This window comes from Podarcis bocagei, assembly GCF_964188305.1.
Source record: "Podarcis bocagei genome assembly, chromosome: 8".
NCBI lineage: Eukaryota > Metazoa > Chordata > Lepidosauria > Squamata > Lacertidae > Podarcis > Podarcis bocagei.
The window spans coordinates 29332676-29355205 of record NC_138133.1 but is presented as its reverse complement, the minus strand read 5'-3'; the positions used below and the strand labels follow the sequence as shown (position 1 = coordinate 29355205).

General features: G+C 39.8%; 1 protein-coding gene across 3 annotated transcripts in view; it reads right to left on the bottom strand.

Moving 5' to 3' along the window:
- The window catches only part of HIVEP1 (HIVEP zinc finger 1), a 95516-nt gene that overhangs the window by 47842 nt on the left and 25144 nt on the right, over positions 1-22530 (bottom strand). Inside the window, exon 1 of one of the 3 annotated variants that reach the window (XM_081206109.1) lies at positions 2159-2789. The exons of the other annotated variants lie outside the window; for them this stretch is intronic. Within the exon in view, the coding sequence (XP_081062235.1) occupies positions 2159-2195 (37 nt within the window). The 5' untranslated portion in view covers positions 2196-2789. Of the gene's footprint in view, positions 1-2158; positions 2790-22530 lie in introns of those variants that run through there. 3 annotated transcript variants of the gene reach the window in all.

Genomic DNA, 22530 nt, shown 5'->3' with positions numbered 1-22530 from the left:
GAGAATGGCAAGTGTATTGACCCAGGATGACAATATTTGTATGGAACACTAACCAGGCACTTTTTGTTTCTAAACTATAGCAAATAAATTCCCTGTAATTATTTGTTTTTCATTAGCTCATCATGTAGTCTAGGTACAATTTGTTGTTGTTTTTTAATTAAGATGAAGTTCTAATACGTTCTGCTAGAATGCCAAAATTCACAATTTACTATTTGCTATTCAATCTCAATTAGATCTGCAGAACTACCCCTTCAAATATATAACATGGACAAGGGCCTTCTACAAATCCATTAAGCTTCAGAGGAACTTTGGAACTAAATCAGGAGATGTGTCATGCATTGCTTCCTTTCCACAGGAAGTATTTACTGAAATCCTACACTGTCAAAGGTCACTGTCAAACAAACAATTCATTCTTTGCTTTCAGCTGCATAGGCCTACTGCAGCCAAAAATAATTTTAAGGTCAAGTAACACAATCTTGATTTTGATCCATTTGCCAAATAACTCCCATAACCCTAGCTAATATTCAGTCAAAAATACTTAACAAGAGATGTATTCCAAGAAAAGCTAATATCATAGAACCGTGTGTCCTTAACAAGCATTGTAGTAGAGTATCCTGGCTTTGGAAAATGTTATATTTAAAACTTAATCTTCCAAAGGTAACAATATAAAACAGACAAACTGGAGCTGTAAAAAAGGAGCTAGTCGATAAAAATAAAGTGGTGCTATGTTTCATAGAACTACAGCACAATATCCCCCATCACATCACTGAAGCAGAACAGTTGGATATTAACCTTTAAATAGCTGGAAAGAATTACACCACCAAGCACCAACCCCCACAGTATTTAAAATGGTAATATTCCTAATACTAGTTTTATACTTGAAGAAGTATCTGCAGAAGTGATAAATCTGATTGTTACTTAAGTAACTTGTTGAATGAGTAAAAGCAAACATTCTGCTTTTAATACAATTATCTATTAATAATATCAGTCACTTTACTATATCATTCCACCATAACCAAACTGTTCCTTCTCTTCTCTTCCATACTACCTAGATCATGAAATATTGCGTAACACTACTGCAATAAATCAAAGAGTTTGTGAGCCACCTTCTTGCTAAGATTCATGCACCTTTGTCAACATTTATTTCATCCTTTTAGAAGTATTGTCTATTAAGATATTCAATATGGCTGGAGTGGCTGGGCAAAAAGTAAAGCAACTTTGAACATTTATTTATTGTTAGATTCTTATTCATCTTCTTTCCAGCTATAAGTACCACCTATTTTACTGAGAGAATTTCAGAAGTCTACGCTTGTTACTCTCCCTCGCTATATATTACATATACACACTGCACAAATTCAAATAACACTTTTGACATGGAGCACTGGAAGGTTTCGTCAACAAGCAGCATGACACTATTTCAAACAATTTTAGTACAATAAAGTCCTACTAGTGACTGTTTGTATATAGACAGTGGATTAATCTCCACTATGCATTTCACAAAATCACACCTGCACTGTCTACAATATATCTCAATATTTGTAGTAAGGAAAGCAAAAGCTTTCTATATCCAGGATAAACTGTCTTTCAAAGCTAATATGCTTAACCTGCAGTTTCAATCACACTGGGAAAAGATCGGGCGATTAATTGTCACCAACAGGAACAACAAGGTTATAACTAATGTACAGTAAAATGTGCTCTCAAGATTGTTGCCCACCATTCCATACCATTTTTCATAGGATAATCACAGGATTAATTTAGTGTTTTGCATTCACTTATATAGCAAATGAAAGTGGTATGAATTTGTCATATGCTTCGCAGGTTATACCCAGGAATGCCCAAGCCACAAGATCTGAAGATCTGATTTTGATTAACATCAAAACAATTGAAAAACATTCCTAACTAATTTTAGATACATAAGGCCAGTGTTCTGTTGTTGTTTCTACTGTTACTATTTCCAAGAGATAGCTACTGGAGAAAAAGGTTACAGGGAAATAATTCCTCCAGACTCATAATAAATTTGAAGGCAAGAATGTTACTCACGACTGGAGAACTCAGAGCTTTAAAAAGATCTGATTAGCAACAGCTATTCTTGTTCTAATGCTGAGCCAAAGCCCAAGTATATGACTGAAGAATTCAAAAAATGACCAGAAAAACTTACCAAAGCAGACAAAGCCTTCCTCTGTTCCTTCTTCCATTCATGCTACAAATCTCTCAATGACTAGCTCTTGGGCTGGCACAACATTTGCTGCACTGAGATAGTGTTTACTAACAGCCTCCACATAAATAGAGATTTATTTCGGGTTACGTGCACTTATATTACAGCATAAAACTTTCACTATAGGCAATTACCAAATGTAGCCTCTTACGAGATTGAAAACAATTAAACTATCATCGTAAAATCTGCAATTTTAAAGTCTGACCATGTGATAGCCAAATCTATAACAAGTACAAGATAGAGGCGACATAGGTGTGCTCTCCTTTTCCTTATACCCACCACAATATTGCAAACTTCTCCATTTTACCCAAGGAATGCAACATTGTTTAAGAGACACCCACCAACACAACAATTCATAATCCTCTCCCTTTTGAAACTAACTCATATGCACGGCTTTATTCCTTTCCCATATTCTATTACAATAGAGCATTTGAACAGTCACATTACCCAACAGCTGACAGGTCATTCCCCATTATCAGTGCCATAATACACCTGAATTGCCCTGCCACATCTCATGCTATATTCGGAGAGCAATTCTAAGACGTAATCTCTCACAGGCTTAGGGATCCTAGGAATCCTCCCCCGCTATCTCTCCATGGCAACAGTAGCTACAGTAGAGACGGTCCACCTCTTACGCAACGAAAGGAATATGAAACACTGCCAAGAGGCCACAAATGCCAGCAGTCAAAACATTACCCTCACCCCTCCCTATTTAATTGTTGCCTTAAAGAAACAGCAGACTATTTCTTTTTGTTTTCTTAGTGTTGGAAATGCACACACAAATCTGCATTTGAGCAGATGGAAGAAAGCATACCAAAAGATACTTGCAAATTAGGGCTGCAAGCACTTTCAAAGTAAATAAACCACGTAAAGAGGAAGAACTCTCCTCCCAAAACGCTTCCAGAAATACACTTCCCATCCTGAAAGAAACATTTGGGTACCAGGTGCTTCAAATCAAATATATTGTACCTTTTATGTGTGATTATAATATTAATGCAATCAACTATAGATTGTATAGTATATCTACTATATAAAAGATTTCAAAGCACAAAACTGCATTTATATTTGAACTTGACAGAACAACACCTACTGAATTATTATTTCACTCCAGATGTTGTTGGTCTCCAGCTCCCATCAGCCCCAGTCAGTGTGTCCACTGGTCAGGGAGTGGTAGAGAACATCTGGAGAGCAACAGATTTGGAAAGGTTGAACTTGCAGACATCAGATGTTCTCACAAGAATTTGCCTAAAATAGAATGTGGAGTGAGAGGGAAGTCCCAATTCACATTGTAATCTACCTACAAAAGATAGCCTGTTCATTCTCACCTGATGAAAATGAACTGCTCTCATCTGGCCACTCATTATCTGACCATACTTTTCCCTATTAGTCATGAGTATTTCGTTTATTTACCACTTTCATTTTTGTGAGGGTGGAGTTGAAGCAAGGCAGTGAAGCAGAAAGGAACAAAACTGGAAAAAGAGAAGACAAATTTGTCCAGTGTACAAGATCCTATATTCCCATACTTAAGTTGAAATTCTGGGAGTAAGCCCTATTGACTTACTTCTGAATAGACACCAATAGGGCTGTGGTGCTAACCCAACAAACTGCCATGGTACTGACCCACAACAAAGGCCCTGAGGGACGCGGGTGGCACTGTGGTCTCAACCACTGAGCCTTGGGCTTGCCGATCGGAAGGTTGGTGGTTCGAATCCCCGCAATGGGGTGAGCTCCCATTGCTTGGTCCCAGCTCCTGGCAACCTAGCATCAAAGTGCAAGTAGATAAATAGGTACTGCTCCAGCGGGAAGGTAAACTTGTACTGCTCTGGTTTCGCCAGAAGCGGCTTAGTCATGCTGCCCACATGACGCAGAAGCTGTACGCTGGCTCCCTTGGCCAGTAAAGCGAGATAAGCACCGCAACCCCAGAGTTGTCTGCGACTGGCCCTAATGGTCAGGGGTCCCTTTACCTTTAAGAAAGGCCCTATATGGCAGAAGTGGGGAAGTGCCGGCTCATCAGCACTAACTGGGCCCGCCATGTCTCGCAATTCAGTTCACAAGACAGTTTTTGACAGGCCACAGGTGCACAAATAGAAATTAAAATTTGAAGAAAACCCATGAAGTTGTTATGCATGTGGAATTGCTTGAATGTGATTTAAATTCATGTGGCCACATGATGCAAGGAGCCTTAAAAATTTAATATTTTTATGGCATCGGTGCCAGTACTGTCAATACGCTGATGACACTCAGCAATCTCTCTGTGTCATCTGATTAACAAATTACATGAAGCTTAATCTCAGATCCTATTCACATTTCCAAGGGCTGATCTATATTATAGTTTACTGCAGAACAGGATGAACATTCCTGGTTCCTCAAGAACTGAATTAGTTTCGACTGAAATGGTATGCACTTTCTTGGAGTAAAACCCACTGAATATTTCTAAGTAAATCTGCATAGTCATGAGGTGGCAGTATACTTGAGAAGACATGGCCTGGCTAAACAACTGATTTGGAGAAGAATGTACAATAATTGGAAGCATGTACACCATAGGTTCGGGTGCGGTCAGACTCAAAAGTTAGCTCTTTGTTCAGAAGTATTTAGCTCCTAAATGCAGTTTCCAGCAGCTGGAAAGATATTAGGATGTCGTGGAAGAAAAGTTTGCATTCACCAAACCACAGGCAGACACAACATGAATTAAGCAGGTCAACTATGTCAAGCTGCATTCTACCACAAGTAAGTACATAAATATATATAAAAGAAAAACGCTTGGCTTTCAATCTGCATCCATCTCCCAAACTACATGGATACACAAGCATGGCAAATTTTAACAGAAACCTAGAACATCACAGCAAGTTATGTTTTCCTCTATAAGTGAAAGTACAGTTTTGACACTTTCAAGACAATCCTCAACACACACACACACATATGTCAACACACACAGAATTTCCTAGAATCCTAGAACTGTAGCACTGGAAGGGACCCTGAGGATCATCTAGTCCTACCCTCTGCAATGAAGGAATATGTAGCTGTGCCAAATGGGGATTAAATCTGCAACCTTGGCATTATCAGCGCCATGCTCTAAGCAACCGAGCTTGTATGTTTAACTTAAGCATTAGGGTTTACTTCTTCAGTTAAGAAAAATAGTTATGACTGCTGTTACTCTTCAAGTTCACATTATTTCACTTCAATACGACATTTCTTCTGAATTCACCTCTTTCATATTCTGCAGCAAATGCTTAAGCCTCAGTTCTGGGGCAATTAAGTTCTTTGATCACCGCCCTCAGTTTAAACACTAAACAGAGGCTTTAAACAAACACCCATCTTTATACATGCCTCTCACAGAGATAAGGTTAACACCATTTTAATATCACAAAGGAAGTTAAAGGAATAATTTCCTAACCTGTGCTCCATTTACCCACCTAAACACTTGTTCCTTTTAACTCTGCCAGCTGTTATAATAACACTGTGCTGCATTTCCCCAGTTAGTGGAAAAATATAAAGAAAGCAGACAGGTATTGCAGTGTGGTTCCTGACCAGAAATTGCAACCCTGTGCTATGCTGGATACCAGATTCTCACTCCCTATCTGGCTCTCCTGCTTCAACTTTGCAGCACTTCTCCATTTACCCAACCAAGGAATTGCAAGCCACTACCATGATAGCTTTGGTAATGGGTCTTTCCTTAAAATCTGAACTTGGGAGGGATTAAAAAGTCAAAAAGGCTGAAGTGAAAGAATACAACCCCCATAGTACTTCAAACAACACATAAGCAAAGGGGCAAGCAGGTACAGTTTACCATAGTATCTGTCAGGTCTGACATGGAATACAGATAATCACAGTATCATCTATTATTATTATTATTTTGTTGAAGTCTATCTTAATGAATATTATTGTAAGGTGCAGAAATCCCATTTAGAATATTTTTTCGTTGTATTATAACTTCATGTATTGACATTGACAGGTTTTATCATCACTAAAGTTTATCACCTTATTATCAAAGATTTCAAAGCTCTCACCCACTTCTGAACGCAAACTGAAAAGAGTTATGCGCTTCTATTCAGATGAATGGTCAAATCCATTAACACACTATTTACATTATCATTTATCCCAAACAGAACGGAAGGTCATTCAACAGGGCCTAATCCTACCAGGCCAAGAACAGATGGTGCCCTCAGAACAGGAAGGCAAAAAAAATCCAAACTTCTGTTGCTTCATATTCAGAGCAAAGTTTACTCATGCTGATAGAGTCTGCATACCCTTAACTATATGGGTCAGTAGCCTGCTAAAAAATAAAAAGAAATCAATGTTGGTGTTTTTACTCTACTCCCTTTATTACAAATATTAATGTGTTACTGATAAAACCTGCTTTAATTTATTCTGCATCTGTTGACAATTCTTGCATTTATTTGTAATAATGTTCTACTTGCAGGCTTTAAAATATTTAATATATAAAGCTTTTATAAATTTATTTTGAGGCCATGAAACATTGCCTACTCCACACAAAGAACTAAAAAGGTTTTGTGATGCAGAATCAACAAAGAAGGTATCTTTTACTGGACCAACATTTGTTTGTTTGTTTGTTTGAAAAAAATCAGCAAAGATACACAGAATTAAATGAACAATTTTAAAGTATGAAAATATACACATTCAGTCTTGCAACTTTTTTGTGCTAAGAAGAATGTTCATTCTGCCTGATGAAGAGTTTTACCCAAAGATCTTTAAATAGTTGGTTGGCCCAAAGCACTATCATTCATACAAATCAAGAAGTAAATTAGGCAGAAGGAAGCAAAAAGCAGACCAGGAGGACTGCACATTCAATAGAAGCATATTTATTAAATTAGATTACATATGTTGCCAATGCAAGTCCAAGATTCATAGCAGTTGTAGGAGGTGATGCTTTCATGAATACATAATAGGTTCTAGTCAGTGTATTGCGTTTTTGGATCACAATTCTATGCATTGCTTAATTGAAAGTAAATCCCACAGGAGTTCAATGATGCTGAATCCCAATTTTAATTATAAAGTTCAATGAGATTTACTCCCAGGTAAATGAGACTAAACACTACTGCAATCAGTGGAATTTACTTTGAGTAGACACGCATAGGATAGCACTATCTAAGATAAAATATAGGTATGTCTATGAATTTTAGCATCCCAACAACTCTACATTTTAAAGTAAGTTTTGCCTTGGGCATATACACCTACTTAGCCAAGTCACTCCATACCAAGAGGAACTGTATAATTTTGCTAAATTTCCTTCTCAATTGTTTCCAGCAGCCTTGAAACCATATACTTTTGGTCTTTACATAACTTCTGAGAAGGAAAACAAGTTTATCTTTCCTCGCTATAGCATATGATGATTCATTACAATATTACTTTGTCAAAACAGCTGTTTGGTGAAAATGCCTTCCGGTGAATTTTTGCGTTATCTGCCAATATCTGAACCATACTGGAGGTGCTGTTGTAATCTCTTGCCCAAAAGATGCGGTGTTAAATTTTCTGCCAATGGAGAGCTAGTATGTGGAAACATCAATTTGTCACAAACAAATTGTGGATAAAGAAGAGGAAGCTGTTACAATAGAGATGAATGAGCCAGTCCAGCAGACTTTAACTTTAGGGTTCTTGAACTTCTTCACCATAGCCAAACAGTTGTGTCCTAAAATAACCCTCAGTTTTCTGCGTATGTCCCAACAGTTGCTGAATATAAGATAGTCATGGGACATTAGACATATTATTTGGCTCCCAAGATTGAAGCTCAAGAAGATTCTTAAGAATTTGATGGAAAGAAGCAAGGTTTATGAAAGATGAGCCTAGGCTGGAAGCCTGTGCCCCATTCAATCTTGGTGCATGCAATTATCACATATGCAGCTGGGCCCAATTTTTGATAGTCTCATGTAAATACTGTTTCCGCCTATTATGCAAATCCTTTCTAAAACAGTCTCTCCCTGCCCCCCACAACCTGTATCTTTTAGACCTTGCTTTTATAATGAAACTTTTACTGCAGAACAGCTGTACAACATTTAAGGAGTCAAGTCACTTCTATGGCAATCGCTTGACAGTGAGGCTGCTGTTGACTTCTAAAAATAATAGTCATAGAATTATAGAACTGTAGAATTGGAAGGGACCCTGAGGATCATCTAGTCCAATCCCCTGCAGTGCCAGAATATGCAACTGTCCCATACGGGGATCAAACCTGCAACCTTGGCATTAACAGTACCATGTTCTAACCAATTGAGCTATCCAAGCTAGGAGATACTGCATTTTAGCTATTTGCCTTGAAACAGAAGCCCTCAAAAAACAAAAACTTGTTAATAAAGAATATTCAGTTTGTTATTTTAAAAAAACTAACCACAACCTGGTACAAAAGACAAAGTCATACCCAGAAACACCCTTTCAATCTAATATAGACACACTTAGCACTACCAGGAGCAGTTGAAGCTTTAAGATACTGTTCGCTGCTATGAAAGATTTCATGCCTGCAGTACCTAACATTCTATGATTCACAATGACATTAACATTAGGGCTCTCTCAGACTCTCCTCTCAATTAGATGCTGTCATCATCAGGCATTCCAGAAATCAATGGCTGTAACCACATTTGCAACAAGGAGCTCAACTTCAGTGTGCATATATATATATATATATATATATATATATATATATATATATGCAGGTTTTGGTGTCTTCGGGTGTCTTCCCGTGTAAGAGTTGGGGTGTCTAGGCGACGTTTCGACGAGGTCTCACTCGTCATCTTCAGGCTGGTGCTTTCAGCTTCTTGTTACTGGAACAGAGCAGGATCTCAGTGTTTGAGTTCCTATAAATACTGTTGAGGGGGTGTGGTGTATAGCCTCCAACGTGATTTCACTCAAGAAATCACTCAAGATATCCCTCAAGTAATTAATGAACAAAAGAAGAAAAGACACACTAACCTGGGAACTTCCTCTCTGCCCAGAACGTTGGAGGCTATACACCACACCCCCTCAACAGTATTTATAGGAACTCAAACACTGAGATCCTGCTCTGTTCCAGTAACAAGAAGCCGAAAGCACCAGCCTGAAGATGACGAGTGAGACCTCGTCGAAACGTCGCCTAGACACCCCAACTCTTACACGGGAAGACACCCGAAGACACCAAAACCTGCATTCCTGTACCCGTGAAAATCTACGAAAGCATATATATATATATATATATATATATATATATATATATATATATGTAGGTTTTGGTGTCTTCGGGTGTCTTCCCGTGTAAGAGTTGGGGTGTCTAGGCGACGTTTCGACGAGGTCTCACTCGTCATCTTCAGGCTGGTGCTTTCGGCTTCTTGTTACTGGAACAGAGCAGGATCTCAGTGTTTGAGTTCCTATAAATACTGTTGAGGGGGTGTGGTGCAGAGAAGAAGTTCCCAGGTTATTGTGCCTTTTCTTCTTTTGGGCACAATAACCTGGGAACTTCTTCTCTGCACCACACCCCCTCAACAGTATTTATAGGAACTCAAACACTGAGATCCTGCTCTGTTCCAGTAACAAGAAGCCGAAAGCACCAGCCTGAAGATGACGAGTGAGACCTCGTCGAAACGTCGCCTAGACACCCCAACTCTTACACGGGAAGACACCCGAAGACACCAAAACCTACATTCCTGTACCCGTGAAAATCTACGAAAGCATATATATATATATATATATATATAAAATTACTGAGTATTGTTTTCTCTTTCCCCTCCTACTCTTTATGAAAATAAAAAGATGGTGCTCCTATTAGTATTTATTTGCAATATTTTAATGCCATTTCTACAGGCCAATCTGTCAAGGCAGTTTAAAAACTAAAAACATAAAACCACTTTAAACAGTGGCAAGATAGCACTGCAGTCGGTGTTCAAGGCAATTCCTTCCCTCCAACATAATGATAGGCTTTTCTAAAGGTCAAAAGTAAATAAAAACCTGTCTGGTCAGCTAAAATCTCTACTATACCAACAGTACATAGCAGTGGGGTGCATGAGGGGTCTTTTGAGGGGGGGGTGAACCTTACCCCCCCCCCCGCATCCTAGCTCCCACTGGAGTATCACTCACCCTCTTTAAAAATCAGATCCCACCCTCTACCCACTTTTCTGCCTTACATATAAAAAGGGCAGACTGGTGAACAACCAACCATGTCCACCCCAGAGTCAAATGGAATTTCAGACCCAGCTATAAGACATTTAACTTATTCAAACACAAAATATTTAAGTGTTTGAAAATTCTGGTCCACCGGCTATTAAACATCCCCAAACAGAAATACAGTATACAGAAAGAAAGAATTTGGATTCTTACATTTGTTTTCCATAGTATGGGTCCAAGGACAATAATCAGAAGCTGCATGCTTAACACACTAAGCAAGTCTCTTTAAAGAATATATTACATATTTTAAATATTTCATTCTGCGTTGGCCATCTTTCCTTCAATCAATACACAGAACTTCCCAAATATTTTAATCGCACCAAGTCTAGCCAATTCTTGGAACATTTGATTTGCTAGCAGCATATTTTCTTCTAAGTATAACTTTCTACTTGAAAAAAAGAACTGTTCATGCAATAAATCTTAAAATTGACACAGAACTGAACACAACAGCACTGAGCGCAACATTTTCCACAAGCTATACAAATACTTGCTTCTCAAGGCATAGGGCTGGAGACTGTTTTGCAAATTTGGTGACAAAACAAGTTATTGCTTTGCAGTGCCCACAGTACTAAGAAATACATTGTAGGTGTGATTGTCTACAATTTTGCCTTTGAGAAGAGGCAAGTTACCGCTTCTAGCGTTCCCTCAGTCTTTAAGTTAGTTTATATTTCCAGTGTAGTCCACATAGTTGAACGAGTTCCCCATTACTCTTCTGCATCTGGGCTGCCAGAGTTTCAGGTGCTACAAGAGAACACAGTCATGCTACTAAAAACAGCTTTCGGTTTTTACCAGCAGATGTATATGTCTGTGTGACATTATATTTTAATTGGCTGGAAGAAATGCTGCCATAAGTACTGCTCCACTACTTCATCTGGGTGACTAGTAAACACTAGTCTAATTGTGTGCTTTTGTCCTTTCGTCCAAATTTCTTGAAAACGAAAGCAGTGATGGGAAGAAGTCTATTAAATTAAGATTCCAGTAAAGCTCAAGGTACTCCTCCCACTAACTACAGAAATTAGTATGAGTAGCTTCTACCAAATACCCTCAGGCTAAAAGAACAGGAGAAATCAGTGAAACAAGCCTTGCTTTATAAAACAAGAAATACAAATGTAAGACACTCTCAAATTGCACCAAGGTGATAACTATCTAAGCAAGTGCTTTTCATAAATACCCAGGAGAAAGAGTTATCTGGTGTTTCACAGAAGCAACAGATAATGGAAATAAAGACTCTGCAAAGTGCTATGCCAAGCTCCTACAATGATGTAAAATGCAGGCTGATCCTTAAAAGCAGATACAAAACACAAGGAAGATTGGCAAAGGGCTAAAGCTCAGAGACAGAGCACATACATTATTTTCAGAAGATGTCAGGCTTGATTCCTGGCATTTCCAGGTAGGGCTGGGGAAGACCTCTATGAAACCCTGGAAAACAGCTGCTAGCAAAAAAACAGTGAGTTAGAAGGACCATTGGTCAGACTTGCTCTAAGGCAGCTTCTATGTTCCTATGATAAGGTTACCAGATTTTTTCCAATGAATCCAGGGACACTTTTCAACTTCAGTAGGAATGATAGGATTTTGTCAGGCAACTGATTTGTAAACCCGGGGACTGTCCCAGGGAAACGGGGACATCTGGTAACCTTACCCTATGAAGCATATTCCAACAGTTTTGCAGATGACTCATTTGACAGTTTGCAAAATACAAACTATAAGGGTAGATTGCAAAGGTTGGTCAGTGACTTCAATGCTATTAAGAGCTGTCTTCCAGTAAGCAACCCCACAAGCACATGCTAAGTTGAAAAAGTTCACACTCTCAATTTGCATGCATCATAACCCCATTGGATATTGCATTCTTTTTTGTTTGTTTCAAAACATCTGAGTGATGCCGATTTTTCCTCTGCCCTACTTGATTTACTTTGTGAGGAATTGTGCTACGGCCTGACTTGCACTGTTTTGCCAACAACCTTTTTACTCAAGGTGTTACAAGAATTACTTACATTTAGATACAAGTCATAATGACACAAACCTTTTGGGTGAATTTATGCAGAACTAAATTTGATGATATGTGGCAAAGATGCAATATGGAAGCAGCCATTTGCATGGAATGTTTCAAGTCCGACTGTACACAGTAATGTGATGAAATCACATTCCATATCAATAATAATAATAATAATTTTATTATTTATACCCCACCCATTTGGCTGGGATAAACCAGGAGATGACAAGCTGGAGTCTTGCCAGACACCTACAATGTGGCAATGGATTCAGATGAATGGTCACCGAAAAAAATCCTATGGTGGCTTCACTATCACTACTGCCTGTCTCTCATTTCTTGACCACCAGTAATCCTGGCCCTAGCCTAGAATGTTGGTGCTTAGCTGCCTCAGGAATCAGCTTTGTTCATATTCCTAGCGTTGAGTTTGGTAAAAATACTGCAGCGGTGCGAAGAAAGAAATAGTCTGCTAAGACTGCTGATCGAAAGGATAAAATAAAATAAAATTCAGTACCCATGGCTAACAAAGCCATTCTAAGCACAGGTTTCATGAGTGCCCAAGATGGAGCCAAGGCAAACAGTAGCATATCCTAGGCTCATACTCTTACTGACTGAACTTGGGGAAGGATTTGGAAGGAAGAAAAGCCTGAAAAGAAGTGGCCTACTTTGTCAACTTGTAAAATGCTTCAGTTTTCAGATCAAACTACTACAATGTATAAGGGGGGAAAGTCTGCTCAGGCTCCCAAGAGAGACTCTGCACGTTCCAAACAAGATTAGGTACAAACTCAGTATTATTGCTCCACATACAGAGTATTCTTTTCTGGGGGGACGCACACCCCTAAACATTTTGTGAATCTAAGTTTGGCCTCATTGAGGGGCAGTATTTCAACATGAGTAGGAAAATGAGAGTACAGTGGTACCTCGGGTTACAGATGCTTCAGGTTACATACGTTTCAGGTTACAGACTTCGCTAACCCAGAAATAGTACCTCGGGTTAAGAACTTTGCTTCAGGATGAGAACAGAAATCGCACGGTGGCATCGCAGTGGCAGCTGGAGGCTCCATTAGCTAAAGTGGTGTCTCTGGTTAAGAACAGTTTCAGGTTAAGAACGGACCTCCAGAATGAATTAAGTTCTTAACCCAAGGTACCACTGTATATAACAACAGAAATGGAAAATTTGTGCCATTGTGGAAGTATGCAGAAGCAACCCAATATATTTCTATACCCATTTCAGACATCTGCATGCTGCCCCATAATGTTAATTTATCTGACTTACAAAAAACCATAAATGGTGTGTGTGTAAGCGTGTGAGAGAGAGTGTGTGCTTTGCAAGAGCTTCCAAGGACAGATTTTAAGGTTCCAGGAAACTAAACAGTCCCAAAGGGTTCGGTTCAATAAAGGATCTGTGCAATCCATGAGCTTGCCTAACCAAGCTCAGACAAGTTTCCTGATCTAACAGAGCTAAAGCTTAGGCAGAGTCCTTTTCCATAACTCCCTCTCCCAGATCACCCAACCTTCCTACAATTGCATGGACTTGTAGCCAGACACACAAAGAGTCTATAAAGTACTCTGCCTAAATCATGGTTAAGTCAGGTTGAAAACTTGTCCAAGCTTGGTCTGAGCAGTTAAAAAAATCACAATTTTTCTTGGCTCTTATGGGACTGTTCAAGGACTACAGAGTTCCCAGGTGTCTTTGGAAAAATCAATCTTTGGGGGGCTTTTGCTCACATGTTCAGAAACTGGACAGATGTCATGGGGGTGCTTTTCAAGAACAAAACCTAAAATTAAAAACCAAATACAGTTTTGTCTTAGCTCTACTACACAGGATGCAGGCTGGACCTTTCAGTTGCCCAAGGCAGTGATGAAAAATCAGAAGAACTAGGTTAGGCATTAAAGATAGCATTTCTGTAATTCTCCCAAGGCAGCTATGAACAAAGCATGCAAATGAAGTCAGAATCTTTTCAAACACTTTCAAACTGCTCAGCCTTTAAGCAATTAAAGGAAACTATAGAGGCAAGCAACAGCTCTATAAAACCACAAAATACACTCATCCTTGATGTGCTTTCTTTGCAGTTCTATTCAGAATCCCATGAGGTGCTGATCTGTCTAAAGTCACCTAGTTATGAAAAACTGTCCACATGAGAACATTTTCAGCTATGCTATCAAAAGAGAGAGACCATCAATTCACAACAAATACATTTTTTAAAAATGGACACAAAAATCTAATAAAACCCTAGAGAATGCACTTCTGAAAAGTAATTTCCCCTATAAAGTAATCTAAAAAAACACCCACTAACATGCTTTCCCTTATTTTCTGCCTTTTTCCCAGCATGGCAAATGGTGGTATCATTGGTCATGCTTTCCCATATTCTGGTACTGTATCTAACCTCCACACTTGATTACCATGGGACTGCAGTTGAAGATTGCCTAGAATCTACAGATGCATTTTGTACTACCTGAGACTGGATTGGCTGATGGGAACATATATTTAACTTATGCTTAAATAGCTCCACAAGCTCGTTTCAAAGCACTACTATTTAAGACAAGACAGAAGTACTGTTTTGGGGGGACAGGAGGTGGGCAGGTGTGGAGGATTCCCTGGTCCTGAATGAGGTAACTGTGCCCCTGAAGGACCAGGTGCCAAGCCTGGGAGTCATTTTGGACTCACAGCTGTCCATGGAGGCACTGGTCAAACCTCTGTCCAGGGAAGCTGTTTACCAGCTCCATCTGGTACGCAGGCTGAGACCCTATCTGCCTGCGGACTGTCTCGCCAGAGTGGTGCATGCTCTGGTTATCTCCCGCTTGGATTACTGCAATGCGCTCTACGTGGGGCTACCTTTGAAGGTGACCCAGAAACTACAACTAATCCAGAACGCGGCAGCTAGACTGGTGACTGGGAGCGGCCGCAGAGACCACATAACACCGGTCTTGAAAGACCTACATTGGCTCCCAGTACGTTTCCGAGCACAATTCAAAGTGTTGGTGCTGACCTTTAAAGCCCTAAATGGCCTTGGTCCAGTATATCTGAAGGAGCGTCTCCACCCCCATCGTTCTACCCGGACACTGAGGTCCAGCACCGAGGGCCTTCTGGAGGTTCCCTCACTGTGAGAAGCCAAATTACAGGGAACCAGGCAGAGGGCCTTCTCGGTAGTGGAGCCTTCCCTGTGGAACACCCTCCCACCAGATGTCAAAGAGAACAACAACTACCAGGCTTTCAGAAGACATCTGAAGGCAGCCCTGTTTCGGGAAGCTTTTAATGTTTGATGTATTATAGTATTTTAATATTCTTTTGGAAGCCGCCCAGAGTGGCTGGGGAAGCCCAGCCAGATGGGCGGGGTATAAATAATAAATTATTATTATTATTATTATTATTATTATTATTATTATTACCCTTAAAATCCCTAAGCGGCTTGGGATCCAGGTACCTAAAGGACTGTCTGCTTCTACATCAAGCTGGAGAGGTCCTTCTCTGGGTGCCCTTGTGATCAGGGAGAAAGCCTCTTCTGCTGTGTCATCCCATTTGTGGAACTCTCCCTGGGGAACATCACTCAACACCTACTTTGATGTCTTTTCAGGGCCAGGTACAGATTTTTTTTATTTATCTTCCCTGGGCTTTATCACCCAAGAAGTTTATCACTTGGTTCTTTTTACACAACACTTTTGTTTTGTTCTATTGAATTTCTATTATTACTTTGTAAACTACCCTGGACATTTTAAAAATAATAATGGTACAGAAGTCCAATAGGTAAACTTTTGAACCAGAAGACTAAATAGAGCCATACATACAGCCATGTATGCAAACATGAATAGATTGTGGAGAGCTGCTGTGGAACAATGAAATAAATAGGAAAGGATCAGTGTATATTATGGGCATGCTATTCGCACAGCAGTTAAGGTAGTGAAGGAATGGTGGCCTGTCAGATGTTTTTGGACAACAACTCCAGTTATCCCTGACCACTAACTGTGCTCACTGGGGCTGATGGGAATCCAACAACATCTGGAAGACTGCCACAAGATCCTCATCTATGGGGTAGGGAGCAATTCACCACTGTGAGCAACACTGCCTAAGAAACAGCCAATGAAGAGAATATAATATTATTATGGGAACCCCCACACCCATCCTACATTGCTAGCGTATGTAGCAGTTCATGAATGTACCTTCTAATAGAATGTTCATACCTACAACAATATAAAAACCCCAGAGTACTGTACTCTCCATAAAATTGCAGAAAGTACCGTATTTTTCGGACCATAGGGCGCACCGGACCATAGGGTGCACCCAGTTTTTAGGGGGGGGAATTCAAGAAAAAAAATCTTTTTCCCCCCCGCAGCCCCAAAGAGCAGCGTACAGGCTGCACACAACCTCTCCCTGCCGGAGGGGTTGCGTGCAGCTATGGATCAAGCCAAGGCAGCGAGCAGGATGGATCCCGCTCGCTGTTTTGGCTTCCCCTTTAGCCCCGTGCAGCCTCTCCTTGGCGGAGGGGCTGCACAGGGCTTTCCTGGCTTTACTGGGAGGTGGGGGGATTCCCTCACCTCTCCCCAAAGCCCGCAGAAGCCGTGCAAACCCTTTAAAGAGATCACGGCTTCTCCTGGCTTTCCTGGGAGGCGGGGGATTCCCCCACCTCCCGCAAAACCGGCAGAAGCCACGCGCGTTTTATTTTTTTTTTTTTAATTTTTAAAAAAGTTTTTATTATAATCCAACATTTAAAAACACATATACCTTGTTAACAAAAGCAAAACAGAAAAGAAATTACAAAAATCAGTATACAATCTTTTATATTACATAGCTTCCCACCACCACGACGTGACCTTAATCTCAACACTATATACCGCAGTATCATTTGTTAATCCGGATGCTCTACCTCACGGTTTTTATATTATACCGACTGTTATTTTGACATTTCCTGATGTCTTCTCTATATACGAAAAAAATTTGTTCCAATCGTTAATAAATTTGGTATTTTTCTGTTGCCTAATCCTCTGAGTCATTATTGCCAAATCGATATATTCAGTTAGCTTATTTTGCCAGTCCTTGATTGTTGGAATGTTGGGTTTTTTCCAATTCTGTGCTAGAAGTATCCTAGCGGCAGCTGTCGCATACTGGAATAGAGTTTGGTCGTCTTTGTTGATCTCGTTCCCCACCATTCCCAGAAGGAACGCCTCGGGTATTTTTGGAAAGGTGTACTTTAGGATCTTTTTTAATTCATCATAAACCGCACCCCAGAACCTCTTTACCTCATCGCAGGACCACCACATATGGAGGAAATCTCCCTCTTTCTTTTTGCATTTCCAGCAGGTATTGTCTCCAGTTTTATACATTTTAACTAATTTTGTTGGGGTGATGTACCAACGGTACATCATCTTTTCCATATTTTCACGGAGACCAACACAAGCTGAAAATTTCATGTCTTTGTTCCATAATTTTTTCCATTTTTCGTAGTCTATGGGGTGTCCTAAATCTATGGCCCACTTAATCATAACCTCTTTAATTTCCTCATCCTTGGTATCCCAATCTAGTAGTTGGTTGTACATTTTAGATAGGAGTTTAGACTTCCCTTCTATTATTTCCAATTGGAATTTGGACTTATTCTTACACATACCGGCTTTTTTGTGTACGTTCCATAACGAGTTAATTTGGTGGTAATGCATCCACCCCGATAATTTGTCTTTTAGTTCATCATAAGGTCTAATTTCCCATCCTTTCTCAGATCTTATCAAAAGATCGGCATATGTCCACCTTTTACCTTCCATATTTAGTTTTTTGATTCCTAGAATGTCGACGGGTGACAGCCACAGTGGAGTTTCATTTTCTACCAAATTCTTACATCTATTCCACACCTCTAGCAATGCCCCTCTTATGATATGATTAGAAAAACTTTTATGCACACTCCCCTTATCTTGCCACAGGTAAGCATGCCACCCAAACCTAGCATTGAAACCCTCTAAGTCCAACAGGTCAGTGTTGTCCAAGACTATCCATTCCTTGACCCAGCATAGACACGCGGCCTCATAATATAGTTGTAGATTCGGGACCGCAAACCCACCTCTATCTCTTTTATCAGTAAGCAACTTATATTTAATTCTGGCCCTTTTGCCCTGCCAGATGAACCTAGAGAGGGTCCTCTGCCAGTCCTTAAACATAGTCGTGCCCCTGATTACTGGAATGTTTTGAAATAGGAATACCATTTTTGGAAGAATGTTCATCTTAATGGCCGCCATTCTCCCCTCCCACGACAGGTGTAGTCTGCTCCAACTATCAAGGTCTCTTTTACATTCTTTCCAAATTCTGCTGTAGTTGTCCTCCACCAAATTTATATTTTTAGTTGAGACCCAAATACCCAAATATTTAACCTTTTTTGATATTTTTATCCCAGATTCCACCTCGATTTTATTCTTTGCTTGTTCGTCTAGGTTCTTTACCAGCATTTTTGTTTTTGTTTTATTTAGTCTAAACCCCGATAACTCCCCAAATTCCTCCATTAAACCCATAACTGTATTTATTGTTTCTAGCGGTTCTTCTATTGATATTACTAGGTCGTCCGCGTATGCTTTGACTTTATATTCTTTTTTGCCTACCTTAATCCCTCTTATTTCTGATGTTCCTCTAATCTTGTTCAATATGACTTCCAGGACCATAATAAATAACAAAGGTGATAATGGGCAACCCTGTCTTGTGCCCTTTGTAATCGTGAATGGGTCTGTTAAATTACTGTTGATGATAAGTTTCGCCCTTTGGTTTGAATAGATCGCTCTGATGCCTTCTAGGAATGGCCCTCTTATTCCTACCCTTTCCATACATTTAATGAGAAATTGCCAGGATACATTATCGAAGGCCTTTTCGGCATCTATAAAGATTAAGGCGGCAGGAATATCAATTTTAAGGTCCAGATACTCGATTATATTGACCACATGTCTTACATTATCTTTTGTTTGTCTGCCAGGCAGGAATCCGGCTTGATCTTTATGAATCGCTCTATTAAGATATTCCTTTAATCTATATGCCATTATTCCTGCGAAAATCTTATAATCTATGTTAAGCAGAGAAATTGGTCTATAATTTTTTATATTAAGTGTATCTGAGTCTGCTTTGGGTATTAATGTGATATACGCCTCTCCCCACGAGTCGGGTATTTCCCCTCCTAGGAGGATATTGTTAATTACGTCGCGGAGTACCGGAGTTAAATGTTCCTCTAAAGTTCTGTAATATTTCTGCGAAAGGCCATCTGGGCCGGGGGTCTTCCCGGGTTTCATTTTCTTAATTGCATCCCTGACCTCATCTATTGTTACCGGCTCGTTTAGAACTGTCTTTTCTTCGTCTGATAGCTGCGCCCCTTCGTTCCTCTCCAAATACCTTCCTATTTCAGCTGTATCTTCACCCTCTTTCTTCTTATACAGGGTTTCGTAATATTGAAGGAACTTTCCCTTGATCTCACTGGGGTCCTCTATTAATTGGTCTTCGAATTTAATTTTGTTAATCACCTTTGTTTTTTTTTTCTTCCTCAGTTGCCATGCTAGCAGCTTACCGGTTTTATTTGCTGATTCAAAGTACCTTTGTTTCATCAATTTTATTCCCCGCTCTATTTCCTGATTCAGCAGTGATGAGTATTGGGTTTGTAATAATTTACAAATTTGTTTGAGGCTCTCATCGCCGGGTTTTATTGTTAGTTTATCCTCTACTTCTTTTAACTGTCTGATTAGTTCTTCCTTCTTAGCCTCTCTCAAGGTTTTCCTATATTTGTTCTGTTGAATCAGAAAGCCTCTAATGACTGCTTTGCTGGCATCCCAAACCACATTAATCTTAGTTCCTTTATTCAAGTTATGATCAAAGTATTCCTTCAAGATGTTCTTTGCCCTGCCAGTAATCTCGTCTTGTTCCATTAGGTAATCGTTCATTCTCCATCTGTATGTACCTGATGGGCTACTCTTTATTTCCAAAAGGATTGAGCTATGGTCCGATAATGTTCTGGGCTCTATTATACATCTCCCTGTTCTTAACAAGAGGTCTCTGGAGACCCAGATCTGGTCTATTCTGCCCCAGCTCTGATGTACTCCGGAGAAATGTGTGAACTGTTTTCCTGTTGGGTTTTTGTGTCTCCAAACGTCAATAAGGTCTAAATTTTCTTGAAGGTCCTCGAAGGTTTTGGGGAGTTTCCCCTGTTTCCCTTTCCTTCTCTTTTCACTTCTATCTATTTCGGGTTTAGGGACTCCATTCAAGTCACCTAATAAAATTAATTTATAGTTTTCTAATTCTAGTAATATTTGTTCTAGTTTTTTGAAGAACTCAAATTTGTTTGTATTAGGGGCGTAAACCGACACCACGTTAAACCTTTCCCCTTGGTGGGTGATTTGGATCCCTAAAATTCTCCCCTCCTCATCTTTACATATTATTTTGGGTTCCAGCTTCTCTTTAGCATAAATGACCAACCCTCTCTTTTTATTCACCTCCGAGTTTATAAACTCCATTCCCAGCTTTTTATTAATCAATATATGTTTATGTTTTTTGGCCACATGAGTTTCTTGGCAGCAGATCACGTCACATTTTTTGTTTTTCAAAACTTTCTCTACTTTATTTCTTTTTGATTTCTTGTTTAGACCGTTAACATTCCAGGTTAGAAAGGTTAAAGACATAGTTTGGGTAGAGCGTTACGTTTAGAACTGATTTCAATTCCTAGTTTCTTCCTCTTCCTCTGTTTCCTCCTCTTCCGCTACGTCTTCCCCCTCTTCCTCCTTTCCCTCACCCTCCCCCTCCCCTCTTCTCAACCTCGCCCTCCCCCTCCCTCCCCCCCGGTGTCCCCTCTATCTGTTAATCCCTCTTCCTTTCTACTAAGCTCCTTCTCATATCTTCTCAGGAACTTTTCTACTTCCAAGGAACTAGTCAGTTTAAATCTCTTATCTTTAAAAAAGAACGCAATTCCCTCAGGGAATTCCCATCTAAATTGGATATTGTTCCTTCTTAAGACACCTAGTATATGTCTATATCCTTCCCTCTTGCGTAATAATCTGACCGGGATCTCTTTCAGGACAATTATTGGCCTACCGCCTATAACTAGTTTTTTATGATAACTTGTTTTAAGTATCAGATTTCTCATTCCCATTGAGTTGAACATTACTAAGCAGTCCCCGATGGGTTTCTTAGGTTTGTTCTGGTATGTTCTCATTTTAATTCTAAAGGCGTTTTCGATCGTATATGCGACCTCTTCTTCTTTTACTTCTAACCAGTTCGCTAATTCCAAAGTTATTTTTTCTTTAATGTTCTCTCTCGTTTCTTCTTCTATACCTCTAAATTTTAAGTGCATTTGTCTTTGCCGCATTTCATTCATCGCTATACTGTCCCAGATCTGTTCTTGTGATTTATTAAGCTCTCGCATCTCCTCCTTCATTTTCTCTGTCTCCCTCTTCTGTTCTCTCACATCTTTTTGAATTCTTTTGTTAGTTTCCTCAAATGTTTTCGCTTTGACTGTTAACTCTTGAACTTTCTTCCCGAGCTCTCCTATAGCTCCCTCTATTCTTTTGTCTATCCTCTCTTGCATTTCCTCTAGTTTATTTTCTATATGATTTTCGTTCTGCTTAAGCTCCTCCTTAATTTTTAACCACAAAAAATCCAAGTCTTTGATTTCTTCTTGCCTAGAGACCTTCCTTTCGCCTGGAGTCCCCCCTCCCCTTTTCCCATTCCTCCCCTGCATTTTAATCCTAATTATTCGTTAACCTCTTCAGGGGTAATTCTCTCCCATTAAGGGCTCACACTCTCTTTTATCCACACCAAACAGCTTACTCCAATAATCCATATAATTACACCCATAAAAGGGGTGCAGTCGAAGGAGAAGAAGACTACTACGGTTGGCCGCTTCTATACCAGCCGCTGTCCTGTAGGGAGGATTCAAATTATATTTGTGTTACAGCCTGTTTCGTCTTCTTTTCAAGGTTGCAGAAAAGTCGTTACCACATTATTCCTATTTCTATTCGTGTTTCGCATGGAGACTTAACAGAGCGTCAGTTTACAAGTATTCCCAAAAACTGAGAGGATACTCAAAGGTGGACGGGGGGGGCAGGGAGTAGGAGGGAAGGGCTACACAAAATGGCTCTATATGATTTACAAATTAGGTAAGGGAGACAGGCAGAGGGGACAGGAGAACACCTGTAATTATGAAGTAGTCAGAACTACCACTAATTTAGCTGGGGAGGAGGG